The sequence below is a fragment of the Enoplosus armatus genome, chromosome 17 (assembly GCF_043641665.1).
Source record: "Enoplosus armatus isolate fEnoArm2 chromosome 17, fEnoArm2.hap1, whole genome shotgun sequence".
Taxonomy (NCBI): Eukaryota; Metazoa; Chordata; class Actinopteri; order Centrarchiformes; family Enoplosidae; genus Enoplosus; species Enoplosus armatus.
In genome coordinates, this window is record NC_092196.1 from 10,916,083 (window position 1) to 10,929,734 (window position 13,652).

The 13,652-nt window shown below is 42.7% G+C and overlaps 1 protein-coding gene and 1 long non-coding RNA gene across 2 annotated transcripts in view; one reads left to right on the forward strand and one right to left on the reverse strand.

Annotated features, from left to right (window-relative positions):
- The first annotated feature begins 210 nt into the window (after positions 1–210).
- LOC139300807 (uncharacterized) lies at positions 211–1,175 on the forward strand. The gene is made up of 4 exons (XR_011598854.1): positions 211–414; positions 503–624; positions 805–855; positions 1,028–1,175. It is a non-coding gene; the product is annotated as an uncharacterized lncRNA (long non-coding RNA).
- A 761-nt stretch (positions 1,176–1,936) lies between these two features.
- Positions 1,937–13,652, reverse strand: part of tex2 (testis expressed 2) — a 29,460-nt gene continuing 17,744 nt past the window's right edge. The window contains exons 4-13 of the mRNA XM_070923131.1: positions 13,393–13,593; positions 11,843–12,209; positions 10,839–11,125; positions 9,711–9,854; positions 9,457–9,556; positions 6,711–6,831; positions 6,003–6,125; positions 5,499–5,708; positions 4,628–4,748; positions 1,937–3,812 (exon numbers count right to left, since the gene is read on the reverse strand). Coding sequence (XP_070779232.1) covers positions 3,663–3,812; positions 4,628–4,748; positions 5,499–5,708; positions 6,003–6,125; positions 6,711–6,831; positions 9,457–9,556; positions 9,711–9,854; positions 10,839–11,125; positions 11,843–12,209; positions 13,393–13,593 — 1,824 coding nt within the window. The 3' untranslated portion in view covers positions 1,937–3,662. The remainder of the gene's footprint in view (positions 3,813–4,627; positions 4,749–5,498; positions 5,709–6,002; positions 6,126–6,710; positions 6,832–9,456; positions 9,557–9,710; positions 9,855–10,838; positions 11,126–11,842; positions 12,210–13,392; positions 13,594–13,652) is intronic.

Here is a 13,652-nt window from a genome sequence, read left to right on the forward strand (position 1 = left end):
AAGGCACTGAGCCAGCAACAGTGGGTACAACGTTAGATCCGCTTCTTCCTGAAATGAAAACCGTGGGGGTTGGACTTTGGGATAGATATCCACACGAGTGGAGGAGGGGAAGTGAAGAGTCAGTGTGAGCCAATGAGAACAGGCCCACAGACACCGGATGTGGTATAAAGTACATCCGGAGTACATTTCCTGCAGAAGTCCACCCCTTGAGAGCATGCTTTCTCTAGTCAGACCCGTCGGAGTCGAAATATTTGCAGTTAATATGCCTGAGAAGAAGCTTATGATCTGCACATTTCCAAGTCAGTATTATGATACATGACTTTGGTCTGCATGACTTTTACTCCCAATTTGATAAAGCGTGAAGGTGCGTGTTGGAGCTGCGCAACTAGGCCGCATCGGCGTGGACATGTGGAGGTAAGTTTGATTTTTATTAATAACACAAAATAACAAATGCAACGAATTATCTTCATCTTACCTACAGCATGTTGTGCTGTGCCCATAGGACCGGTGATAAACTCTGGTCGGATGCAGAGTTTTTGAGATGATTGCACATCCACACGTGGACAGAAGGGGGATGGTGTAACGTTACTGTCACATAAAGGTCGGCTAAGACCTTTGATGACGGTGAGTATTTCTTAAAAATCACGTTTTTAATGTTTGTGGTTCATGAATGATGATTTTCGTGCGTTAGACTTCTGATGCAAAAATGAAGTCACCATATTCGATCTGACTTGACCCACAATCACTGGTCTCCTGCGTGTGTTTCAACAAGTAAAGTTCATTCAGACATTTTTATATTCGCAGGAATGCAGGAAGTAGGTTTTGGTGTGGATGGACCTCTGGAGTAGTAATATAGTAAGTATTTTAAGTGAGCGGAAAGTGGCTTCTAATGGTTATGAGTGATGATTATTATGCGTTAGACTTCTGATTTCTGAAGACAATATAGATCTGACATAACCCACATACTGTCTTTAATTGATGGTGTTTCAATCACTGAACTTAACTCAAAGTTGTTGTTCTTCTGCAGCAATCGGACTGTGATGCTCAAGAAGCGGACATGCTACTGTAAATTACAAGGAGACACCATGACCCCCCCAGATTAACACGCCTTTTTGTGTTTCCTGTACGTGTATTTTTGAACCAGAAGATTTTACAAGTATACATTTTTGAACTGTAGGATGTAACAAATGTCCTGTATGAATAAATAATTTGTCAACAAACAGTGTTTGTTTCATTTACATGTTTGGTTCATTCATTTTTCGGCACTATACTTTCAACCTGAACGGCCTTTTCCTTGGCCGTTCACACGGGTCAAGAGTAGTGCGAGATCATACCATGTCTTGTCATAACTGGAGTTTCTTGGCAATTTTCACCAAGTCTCTCTTTTAAAGCAAGACACAGAATCTAAATGCAGTTCAGAGCAATAACTTCAGTAGTAAGTATTTAAATTAAATATAATAAATGCTGCATTGAGATTTTTTACCCACGTTATAACTCTACTACATGTGAATATATGAATCAAAAGAATAAAAATTACATTATTACTCTATATAACAATATTTCAGTGAAAAAATTAAATTTTATCGGCACATTTAACAAAGAGCTGCAATGATTATTCAATTGCAACTATTTTGATAATCATTTTAGTCATTTTGTTTTTTCTCACCTGTCAAAATCTTAAACTTTTTGTCCTTGCGAATTGAAGTATCGAGTTTTGGACATCTGGTGTCACCTATAAGATGTTTAATGGACATTATTCTATATTTTCTTACCTTTTATAGACAAAATGATTGATTAGTCAATAAGATGACCAGCAAACTAATCTATCGTTGCAGCCCTAAACATGAACGTGAAAAGTAAAGAAATCTGATACACATGTGGATGCCTTCTAATGAGATCCCCTAATTTCCTCCCGTTCTGTCACAACCACAAAGTCTTTCCAAGCAAAAGGTTTTATTGATCCACAACGATCAGAACCATAACATTCTGTGACATCACTGAACACAACAGCAATGCTTCATATTTTCATCACTGTGCAAATGAACAACACCGAAACCCGTGAAAACAAAGGGCATGTCTTGACAGACGGTTAACGGCACAAAGATGCTTTCTCTCTATCCTCAACTGATGCAACAAATGTGGTGGCTCACTATGGAGGAATGTTTTGATCATTTTTAAAAGGCACTTTCTGCCTCGTACACTTTGCCAACACACACATTTTGAATGCAAAACGTAAAATAAAAGTCGCCTGTAAAGCAGCCTGGGTGTCTTGGCAGATTACAAAGTCGCTGTTGTTCTAGTTTATTGGTATTATTCCTTTTAAATGTGTACAGTACAGAAAGGACAGCAAATCAGTCAATAATTCAACAACAAAAAGAGCATTCAGTAGCTGGATGTCTGCTGACAATGTTAAATAATATGGCTAATATCCAGTAAATTCAAATAAAACAGGAGGAGTGGGTATGTTTCCCACTCTTTACATAAAAAACTAAGTTTATGTGTTACAGTGTTCGCAGAAGGTTTTCAGTCTCCTGCTGCTCCCTGCAGATTATGTCTCTATCTTATGAATCTCCAGCTACAATTATCCAAACTTCGGCTGTACATCACTGGAGTGGCCTCAACAGGGAACACAAAATAACGAACCGATTGCTTATTTGTAGCAGTCGCCTTGAACAGAACTGAACGATTGCTTTGGCAATAAAAACAGAAAGTTATTACTTTTGCTCAACTCCGAATATAACATGAAAAGAAGTCTTGAAGCGTAGAAGCACGTCGTCAGTGAATGAGCTATTCCTTTGAGCTGCATTCCTATTTATACATTCATCAGACCTATAGGCAATGTTCAGCTGCTGAGTTTGCAGATATGTTTTAATTCACCCCTCTAAAGTCAGTTTGAGCTCTAATCCCTACCACATAGGCTGCATGTTATGACACTGTCGGATTTAAACTGACCCCGTATCTTCGATGGACACAGTGCCATTGATCTGTTTGCATAAAGGTGCCAGGCGGCTGACACAGGCAGCAGTGTGGATGGGTGCTAAATGATGACACCCCTGTGAGATGTGTATTAACAGACGCAGGGGCTTTCAGCAAAATCATTTCCAAATGTTAAGGATTATTCCCTCAAATGCTTGCTCACTCAGACAAACACAGTCTTCGTCGGGGGCCCTAAAGTTCTTGTAGAGTTATAGCAACAATAAACCACCAGATTGGAAAGGTCGCACGAAAAGTTTGCGCTGTACATCTATCGTGTTTGGTGCAGCTGTACATCACAGGTATTATGGTTCTTCTGGTTGAATGCGATGGCTATTTGTCGATCCACCACCACGCACATTTGTTAAACGGTCTCGACATGCCCCATGTATTGTGTTTCAGGGGAGGATTAATCATAATATTTGATGTCACACAAACAAAACTGTGTGATTGGATGACAATCTATGAGTCACAATTCTCTTTCGTTCTCCTGCTTTTAGTAGCCACAGATGATTACGAGCTTGCCAACGCTTCATGAGTGGCCATAGACTGGTGCAACAATGGGACTGGAACGTGGGGTAAAAATATTGTCCTGTTGCTGCACCCGTGGGTCTCTGAGGCGGGGCGGGGGCTTGTCATATTGCCACGATGATAAAATGTCCGTCATTCTACACTTTGAACAGCAGTCTTCACATGTCCGAGACCTCAGGCTCTTCAGGTTCTGGGTCCTTCAAGGCATCATTTGTCACAGTAACCAAGTTGGCATTTGAACGTGTGTCCATGGCAGAGTGCATTATGGGTAGCCATATATCATCCATGTTTGGCATCACAAATATTTTCTGTGGGAGGATAAGCACAGTAACAAGCAAAGCCATCTTAATTTCAGCAACAAAAGAGGAGGAGGACACTGAAATATGCCTTTTCAAAAGCTATTGTGAGTGTCTGGTGAGGGGAATGGAGCAGAAACTACTGATAAATATACTTTAGTAACTAAACATATCCCAAATAAAGACAGCGGCATGAGAATATATCTGCTGACAAGAATTGCTGAAAAAAATAAATGAAATACTTCATCGACTGTGCATCCAACCCTGCAATGCTAAGAAACCAATGAGGCCTGAGTTCAGCATTTGCTGAAAGCCAGATGTATACACTCACAAATGACAACAGTGTGCACTGCAGCACTGTATTTTAATGGAGGCATGGTTGAGGGAGGGTGGTACATAATAATAACCCCCGGAGGAGTCAGGCAGGGATAAATGTAGATGTGTGGTAGACCTGACAGGGACACAGTAGTTTGCAGGTGAGCCTCAGGGTGGTTATCTAGCAGCAGGCGTATCATTACTTTAGATATATATATGAGGGGTGGGAAAGCCACAGGCACACTGCTTTGAAGTACAAATAGGTGGGCAGCCATAAATTAATCCTCTTTTAAAACCTAAATTCTCCCTAAAACATCTGGGGGGGACACTCTTTTGTCCTTGAGTAAACTGTCAGCCCCTAGGTCAGGCCGACTGTGGTCTTTAAACTGCACGTAAATTGATAAACACCATCGGATATGACATCACTTACTAACTTATATTGTCAGTGTAAATAAATTATATTTATGACGAAACATTTACATGCACAGTTTCCTGTTTTTCTCAGTGTATACCTGGAACTCCTGATCCAGTTTCTTCTCAATCCAGTCTGTCACATGAACTAAAGTGACCTCCCTCTCACCCAGTTTAGGCCGTGCTTTCAGCTCGAGGTGAGGCGGACTCCGGAAACCATACCTGACAGCCGAGAGGAAACATTGATGGTAAAAGTTATATAATCTCATACAAGCTGAATTGAGTTCTCAGACAGGCTCCATGAAAACTCCATGAGATTTTTGTTGTTGATTCTACTAAACTCAATACATTTTCCTATTTTACTTTTTTTTACACAAGGCACTTTGTTGAGGAAATGTGCTACAGAAATTAATACCATGATGATGCTGTAGATACGTGTTTCACAAGCTTTTTTGGCTTGTGACCCCTTAAAATGAGGCAGAGTCTACATCTGACCCCTCATCGTAGATCATGGCCTCAGTGTGGACATGAGTTTAGAGTGATATGATGAGGTGAAAGTATTCAGTATTCACATGAAAATAAATAAGGGACAAATCAGAAAATATACATAATTTTGTGTAACAGAAACACGTTTTCTTTCTTATTCTTTTAATTATCTGGTGACTCCACTTGGGAACCATTGCTGATGAAGGTGATCATTATTATTAGATATTCTTTAAAATGAAGCGTATAAAGTACACAGTGTGTAATTAAGGATTTAATATTCCACATCTTTAATGAAAATGCACACCTTTGTGCTCTCATTTTCTTAAATGTTAAGTATATTTAGTTAACTGGTGATTACACTTTTTTATTCTATGCAGGTCTGTATTTGCCCAGCAGAGGGTGCTGAGTTATATTCTCAAGCCAGGACTCCTACACATTCACTGACTACCTCCCACAGTCTTCAATGCACCCTGGAAGTGAACATACCATATCCTGTCCGTGGGGGGGGGTGGGATGTTGACAGCCAGCGTGCCGCGGCACTCTTGCACCTCCACGGTGAGCAGCAGGGGCGTGTTGGACACCTCCTCCATCTTCTTCTTAATGAACTCCGTCTCCGTGGCTTTCTGGAAGTACTTGGACTTGGCTATCTTGTCCACAAAGCGCATGATCTTGCTGGGCCTGTGGCCTCCCACATAGCTACGTGAGCAGAGGATGGAGACAGAGGAGGAGGGGAGGCAAGGAGTGAGTCAGGTTCATCATTTATTCATAACAACATCTCTTGCTACTCAGCACCCACGATGGAGGGGAGTGACCGGGTGCTACATTAAATCAGCAGCAAGCTTTCAAACGTGTGGGACTGAGTGGGTGAGTAGGTGGGTGGGTGGACTGAAAGGGCAGAACATTCTGCTTCAACACATCAGTGTGAATCTGTTTCTGCCCATTTTCAATTCAGATACGTGATGATGTTGTTGTAAAGGGACATTCGCTCACCCCTCGCCTCCAGGAAGAATGGCTTTGTCACTGAGGAGTTCTGGGGGATCCTCCTCATCTGATGAGCCAGCACTTGACGATTCCTCATCGCTGTCTGCTAGACAGTATGTCCGTGGCCTGGGCCTGTCACTCACACACACACACACACACACACACACACACACACACAAACACACTCACTGTTGCAGAGTCAGACTCTAATGGCTTTGCGTAGAACCATTAACAATTAAATGCATCCCTACTGATAAACATAACAGGAAATTAAACTCCAATGATTCACTCAAAATGCATTGTTTCAGTGACAGGCATCTATTCCCAAACTCACCAGTCATTGGACAAATCCACAGTGGTAAGCGTCCAGACAGAGGATTAATATATTAAGAGAAGGGAGGAAGAGCCAACAGAAAGAGGGTAGGAATTGTGAAAAAACAGATGTGACAACTAACACGTTTCTAAATACAAATCTACCCAATTAACATCCAGCTCAGAGCTGTTTGTTCAGCAAAGCTGAAAAGCTAATCCTTCAAACAAGATATTTTGACTGAGAATGTATTATAAAACAATAACAAGAACAAACATGGAGGAGTAAAGACAAGCTGTGAAGGATCACTCTCAAAAATCTGTATTTCTGTACTGACATTTTCATCTTCATGAGCTTCTTTACAAATTTTAAAAGAGGAAATTACTGAATGTAATTGAAGGCCTCACCACTCTTTTCCGTGCTCCCCGAGCCCCTCGCCCTCCTTCCCCAGACGGGCCAGGTTCATCTTGGTCTCCAGTGTCATGAGGAAGGATCCCGTGTAGGAGATCTCCAGGTCAAACCACAGACCTGGACAGACAGTGATGGAAAGACACAAGAGATATTATGTTTGACATCAAAATCAAAATCACAAATCACTTCACATCCCCAACAACACCACAGCAGCATCAAAACTCTGAATGCCATTTCTGTGAATAAATAAGAACCTCCTGCCTGGTGTCTAATTGCTGTGAGGTCCCCTGCAGAGCTGCCAGGAAGAAGACTTATCCTCAAGCAAACACTGAAAAGGTCAGCTCTGTAGGGCAGCAGTGCCTCCTTATTGGCTGACTTCATCAAGCTACTTCCTGTTTACACATCATACTAAGGGAGAACGATTCGGATTTCGATCCCCCTGCTATTTGCTCATTGAATCCTAACCTCTACAACTGATAAGAGTTAGTTTATTTACCCTCCGTCTCGCTATCTTCCCCCTCTTCATTTTCCACTCTTCATAAATGCTCATTGATTTGTATGTGTGTGGCAGCCGCGGCAAAGAGACACTAAATGACAGCATTAAGTCAGAACACGTTAGACACTGTTTTGGTGTCTCTGTCTAGAACAAGACACACAGGAGGAAGAGACAGTCTGGAGTGCAACATATCTGCACCACTGATATAAGCATGTGTGTGTTTCTACATAGAACTGGGAAATATATCACTATAACAGCAGTATTCAGCAGTATTATATAAGACAAGATATTGCCTTGAATATAGCTTATATGTTGTTTTTTCTTGAAGTATAGTGAAATGAATTTATGGAAGAATGGAAGCTTGGCCATAATATCGACATTAATAACTTTACTGTGTTGTTCTATGGATGGCAATGTCGACATGTTGGTTGGTTGGTCAACCACTTTGGTCCAGATTGAAATATCTCAACAACTATTGAATGGATCTCCATGATAGTTTGTACAGACATTCATGGTCCCAAGAGGATGAAGCCTAGTGTCTTTGGTGATCCCCTGTCTCTTCCTCTTGTGCCACCAGCAGGTTGACATTTGTGGTTCAAGGTGAAATTACCATGCAATGTGGTGACATTCATCATCTTTGTGACGTTTGGTGATCCCCTGACTTTTCATCTAGCACAATTATCTAGTCAATGCCTATTTGCCCAATGCTTTGTTTTATGACCAAATACCAGTAAAATTAATGGCATTCCCATCAGCCTCAGCTGTACTTTGTGCGAATTAGCAAGTTATAGCATGCTAAACTAAGATGGCAACAGTGGTAAACAATGATGAAAACACTGGTGATGTTTAAACTGTACAGAAATGACAACCATTTCTTTACACGATGACCTTCCTGCTTACACTATCCTCACACAAATAAACTCTGTAATACTGTCACACACATCTCTGTAGATTCTTGTCTTGTTTTTCCTCAAACACTAATATCACCAAAACCTATTTTATGTCCAATCTTATCGAAGAATTGATTGTAATACTAAACATGGCAACATTATCAATGTCTAGGCACTAAAAAAACAAAACATTTAATTGAATCATATCAGTAAGCTTTACTCTACATAAGCTTGTGTGCATTCAGTACTTCTTGGAGAACAGTATAAACATTGTAAATCTAATCATGTCTCCCCAACATTAAGGAGTCAGGGAGCACTCTCACTCTCCTTCTTATCACCATCCCCAGATAAAAGAAATATCTACAAGATTTGAAATTAGGCACGTTACTATAGAAGCAATGCATCCTGTTTCGGTTCATGCAGGTTTACAGCGCAGCACTTGTAGGGATGCCATTCCCCTGGGACTAATTATGTGCTGGGATCAACTGATGATGCTTTGTAAGTATGTTTCTGTGGGCGTATAGGTTCAGACAGAACACATTAATGAGCATTGCAGACTCAGCCGTGGAAATGTGGCTGACAGGAGAATGACTCATGGCTGGCTCCTTCAAGTGAATAGCACAATGAAAACACCTTGTCAATGCTCTTATATCTTTAGACACAAGCTCAAATTAGACTAAACCATCTTTGGACAAACCCTGAATATTCAAAAAATTAGGACAGAAAAATAGAAATACTGCAATCTTCTCCTCCCTCGCTCTGCTCTCAGCTTAAAAGCACCACTAATGATTGAAACCACCTCCAACAACCTATTACCTTCTTTTCCCTAAACCAGCCACCTCTGTAGGAGTTAATATGCCTCACATCTCTGTATTGTCTCTGTTTGTCCCAGTCCCTTTGCTGAGGCTCAATGTAGGCGGCAGGCAGGGTGAGTCAGTGTCTCAGTAATGGATGAGGGGGACCCAAGACGTGAAGTTTAATTACTGTGGCTTAATAGAGCGAGGCACACGGAGGGGCTAGACTCCAGAGGAGAGAGGGAGAGAGGGTTACAGGGAAGGGGAAATGTCTTAATCTAGAGAGAAGAGGAGCAAAGCTTAGGGAAGATGGAGGAATGATAGGAAAGGGAGATGATGGAGATGGATAGATTGAGGTGGAAAGAAAAGTGAGACTGTCTCACTATTCTGTCAGAAAGGCAAGAGGGAGATAAACAGCCTGGGTTGTATTGAAGGATGGAGGAGAGCAGCAGAGGACGGGGTAGAAGACTGATGGCAGAAAAATAATAAATCTCTATTGTGGCAGACCATCCAGAACACTGTGTGAAAAACATGACATACCTAGTGTAGCTTCTCTTCCTACCTTGGTGGTCCACAGAGGGTTTGGAGGCATGGAGGATCTTAGGAATGGAAAAGCCCATGTCTAGCTCCGTCAAAGTCAGCTCATTCATGACATATGGCAGCTGAAACACAGAAGACAAAAAATACATAAAATGCAGCCATCACAGACAGAAAAATGTCTCTTGAACTGATTCCATTGTTAAACAGAGAGGCATTTTCCTGATGTGTTAGTTATGCTGTAGATTTATATTTGTGCAAGCTAGTAACGGCACCCACCCTGATCTTACTCAGCTTCATCTGGATCTTTTTGGAGACTACATTGGCCCAGTACTTCTCTCCCAGGAAGTCCCAGAATGTCCTTCCCAGAAAAGCATTGACCCAGGCCTCAGGCTCCACAGTCTCCTCTGAACTCCTGCGTATCTGAAGGACATACATACAGGTATGCACTGTAGCTTTAATCTTCTTGACATATAATTAAACTAATAGGCTGTGGTCAAGTATAATAACAGTCTATAGCAAGCCTGGGTTTGAGCCAGGCTCCGTCTACTTCCATGGGGACAGGGACATGACACGGACACAAGATTAAAGGTACTCTGTAGCGTCTTTTGTAAACTAACAAAAGTTCAGGACATGTAATCCGAGAAAGAAAAAATGCAAAGTGTAAATTCAATCCATACAGTGTAAACACATTCTTAAGGAAAAAAAATCACCCCGCAAGTTGAAAGGTCACCTAACTCTACCTCTTCCCGCTAGCTTAAGCGAGCCCAGCAAAAGCTACAAGTAACTGCAGTAGCTATATGTCTTCCCCTGCAAGAAAATGAATGACGCCCATCCATGGCACTGCTTTCCTTGACCTGGGACGTACCATGTTTGCTGACGAACCGATCACAATGTGGGCAGAGTGGAGAGAACAAGAATGCTTATTAATACCAGGTGTAAATGGAAAGGCCCGTGGATCGGATGTCATTAGCCAGATAATGTATCCAGATACACATCATGTGTTAAAACAAGGTGTACATTTCTTGTTCTTCTTCTTCTTGCCATTGTTGACGTATTGCATCTCTTTGTGGGGTTTTTTGTTCGTTACCACGACCAACTGTCAAATCAGCAGAATAACAATACAAACCAAACAGTGGCCCACTCAGAAAAACATTGCTCCATGGTGCTAATAGAGGTCAAAACCTCCACAGGGTACCTTTAAGTGAAAGTGCAGGAACTGATTTATTTGATATGGTGCTTTAGAGGTGATTTTTCCCTAACAAGTCTACGAATAATCAAATTACTAGGCCAAGTGGCATGACCATGGGTCCCAAAAGACCCCCAGAGGTTTCTGAGCAGATGCCCACTTTGCCTCTTTGGTTGTCTATTTCTTTTCAGCCTTTCATGTGTCCTTCTGTCTCCTACCTTTTTGGTAGTTTTGGGGCTGCTCTCGGGGCTGTGCCCAGGACTGTCAGTGGCAGGGCTTCTCTGTGGTGCCTGGGGGTTGACATATTTGGCCATGTAGACATTATAGTCCAACAGCATCTTCTGCTTCATCCCTCCAGTAGAGCCACAGGAGAGAGCCGAGGAGGTCTCTCTGTGGCGAGACTGAGGCAGCTCCTCCAGGCTTCCCCGGCTGCTGCTCCTGCTGTCAGCCTCCAGGCCTCCACCAGATTGGGTGCTGCTACTGCGGCTGTGGGAGGGCAAGAAGGCTAAAAGTGGAAGGGGGCGGGGTGGGTGATGCAGGATGTGAAGAGTAAGGGGAAGTTAATGTGACACAATTATGCATCGACAACATTTTCAGTGATTCCAATCAATGCGTCATACTTCACATACATAATGCATGCTCAAGACTTAGCATCTATTTTTTATTCATTTCTCACAACATGCTGCAACACTCACTGAATCAGTATGCTTTACACCAGATGACACACTGCATCCCCTCTCTGACGCATATTAGCACTGAAATAGTCATTTTCAACATAATTGCTATGTATATCCACAAAACAGCTTGATATTTAAATCATCCTTCCAGTAATCCTGTTCACCCTACACTGTCTTTATCACTGGACCCACACAAGTACTAGTGTTTCCCTTTGAATTGGGCCTTATCCTTTCAGGCTTATATCCCACAGTGGAGACCAATGCTATAATATGCTGCTTCTCTGTGCATGTAATCCTCCTGACCCATTCACACTCATCTGTTCGCTCAGTTGAGGGGATTGGCAGTCCCTAAGCTGGGGCTTATGCACAGATCTGATGGCTGTGCAGTTACATACTCAAGAGAATGGCTATTCTGACTGTGGGAAGTGATGTGTGTCTGTGCAAATACAGCATGCGTGTGGACATGGTGAGAGAGACAGATAAACCCATACTGTACATGGCTGTTTGCATCTTGGTGTGTGATACTGTGCACAGCTCAAACTCACCACTCTTGCAGATGCCAGGCAGACTGCCACCTCTCCCCTCTGACTTCATTTGAGATGCCAGAAGAAATCTCCGGAACCACTCTTCCTTTTCCCGACCCGTCCTTCCGAACAGGTAGATAGTCAGATCCCCCACTCCAGAGGTTGGCCTTTTGGGTTCCTCTGCCGACCCTGATACTTCGACTACTTTCTCGCATTTGTCCGTTCGCTCTAGCTTCTCAGCCAGTCCTGTTAATTTGTCCTCCGCTGCTTCAGGCTTCTCTCCCTGGGCCTTGGACATGAAGTCCTCCTGCTTGGCCAGCTCAATGCAAATGGGGTACTTCTTGTTCCAAACTCTCTTCCTAGCCAAGCTTTGGGGCACCAGCTGGATCTATGGGAGCATATAGACCATGTTCACATAATCAAACGCATAAATATGATGATGTGAGAGTGTTTGTTGTTGTTTTTGGGGCAATACCCACATTGAAATGACGACAAACAAAAAAAAAATGTGAGTCCAACAGTAGAGCACATTGAAACCACAAATAGTATGTGGCAGACTTGCCCCAGGGGGTGTGTGGCAGCAACTGGGGGCTTGAACCGTTTTGAAAATAGAAACCAAAAGAAACAATGCAGGCAGGAATACAAGTGCAAATGACTCATCTATTATGTATTTATATTTATCTAACCCAAAGCTCAATTTGTCTTTGACCAGCAATGTAAGAACACGTCCTTTGTTTTGTTAATGATGAAAGTAGCTAGCATTGTAGCTCGCACTTGCCATTATTCAGTGTTGTGGAGTGCGTTGTTTTGTTAACATTCATTCAAGCATAAATTCTTGCTCCAGCTTCACACAACTCTGATATTAACACTGCTAAAATGTTAGCATCGCATGGTTGTTGTGTTATCTTGGGGTGTGTGGCCATGTGGTGTTATGGTGTGGGGGATGTATCAGATCTCACAACCAGACCTTGACTGTTCGGGGACACTATTAAGTGTAATCCACCGTCTATAAATGCAGGTAACATTCAAGACAGACTAAACATCCACAATAACGATGGAGAAATGACACTTTAGGGAGCCATTCAGCTCCAGAAGATCAGCAGGGTAGTTGCATGATGAGGACAACCATAATGACCCCTTTGCTCCATGATACGCTGACAGGAGAAATGTCTTCTTACTGTCCTGCCTTCAGATATACAAAACCATCGAGTCAGCACACTTACACACAAAGACACAAAGTTGTGTGTACAGGGTCCGTGACCTGTGATATTCACTCCATGTTTACACACAGTATGTGACTCTGAGTAGCTTTGTCACTGAACATGACCTATTAGCGAGCATGCACTCAGGCAAAGGCAAATATGAGAGGACGTGTGCTTGATGTCACTATCTGTTAATCTTATCATCAAGCACACAAATACACTGGGGAGCCGGCAGACACTCGCATGCACACTTAACACATTAATACCCCCCTCATTTCACCTTCTCTCACACACACATATTTCACAAGCATGCACTGAAACGCATCATTTCAACATCTGTCTCTCCACACACACCCACAACCACCCCACCTTGCTGTCAGTCAGGTCATAGATCTTCTGGCTGACGTAGGTGACGTCAGGTTTAGGCTCGTTGTGGGTGGCACGGCGGGAGATGTTCCGGTTGGGCTTAGACAGACGCAGGACGGAGCCCTCTAGGCGGACGTATACAGAGTGGGTCAGGGTGGCGTGGTACATCTCCGGGTCGTAGCTGTGGATCTCATTCATCCAGCCCTGAGAGATTGAGGGGGTGGAGAGGGAAAGCGTTTTGTGTAAGTTTACTCACTAGTTGA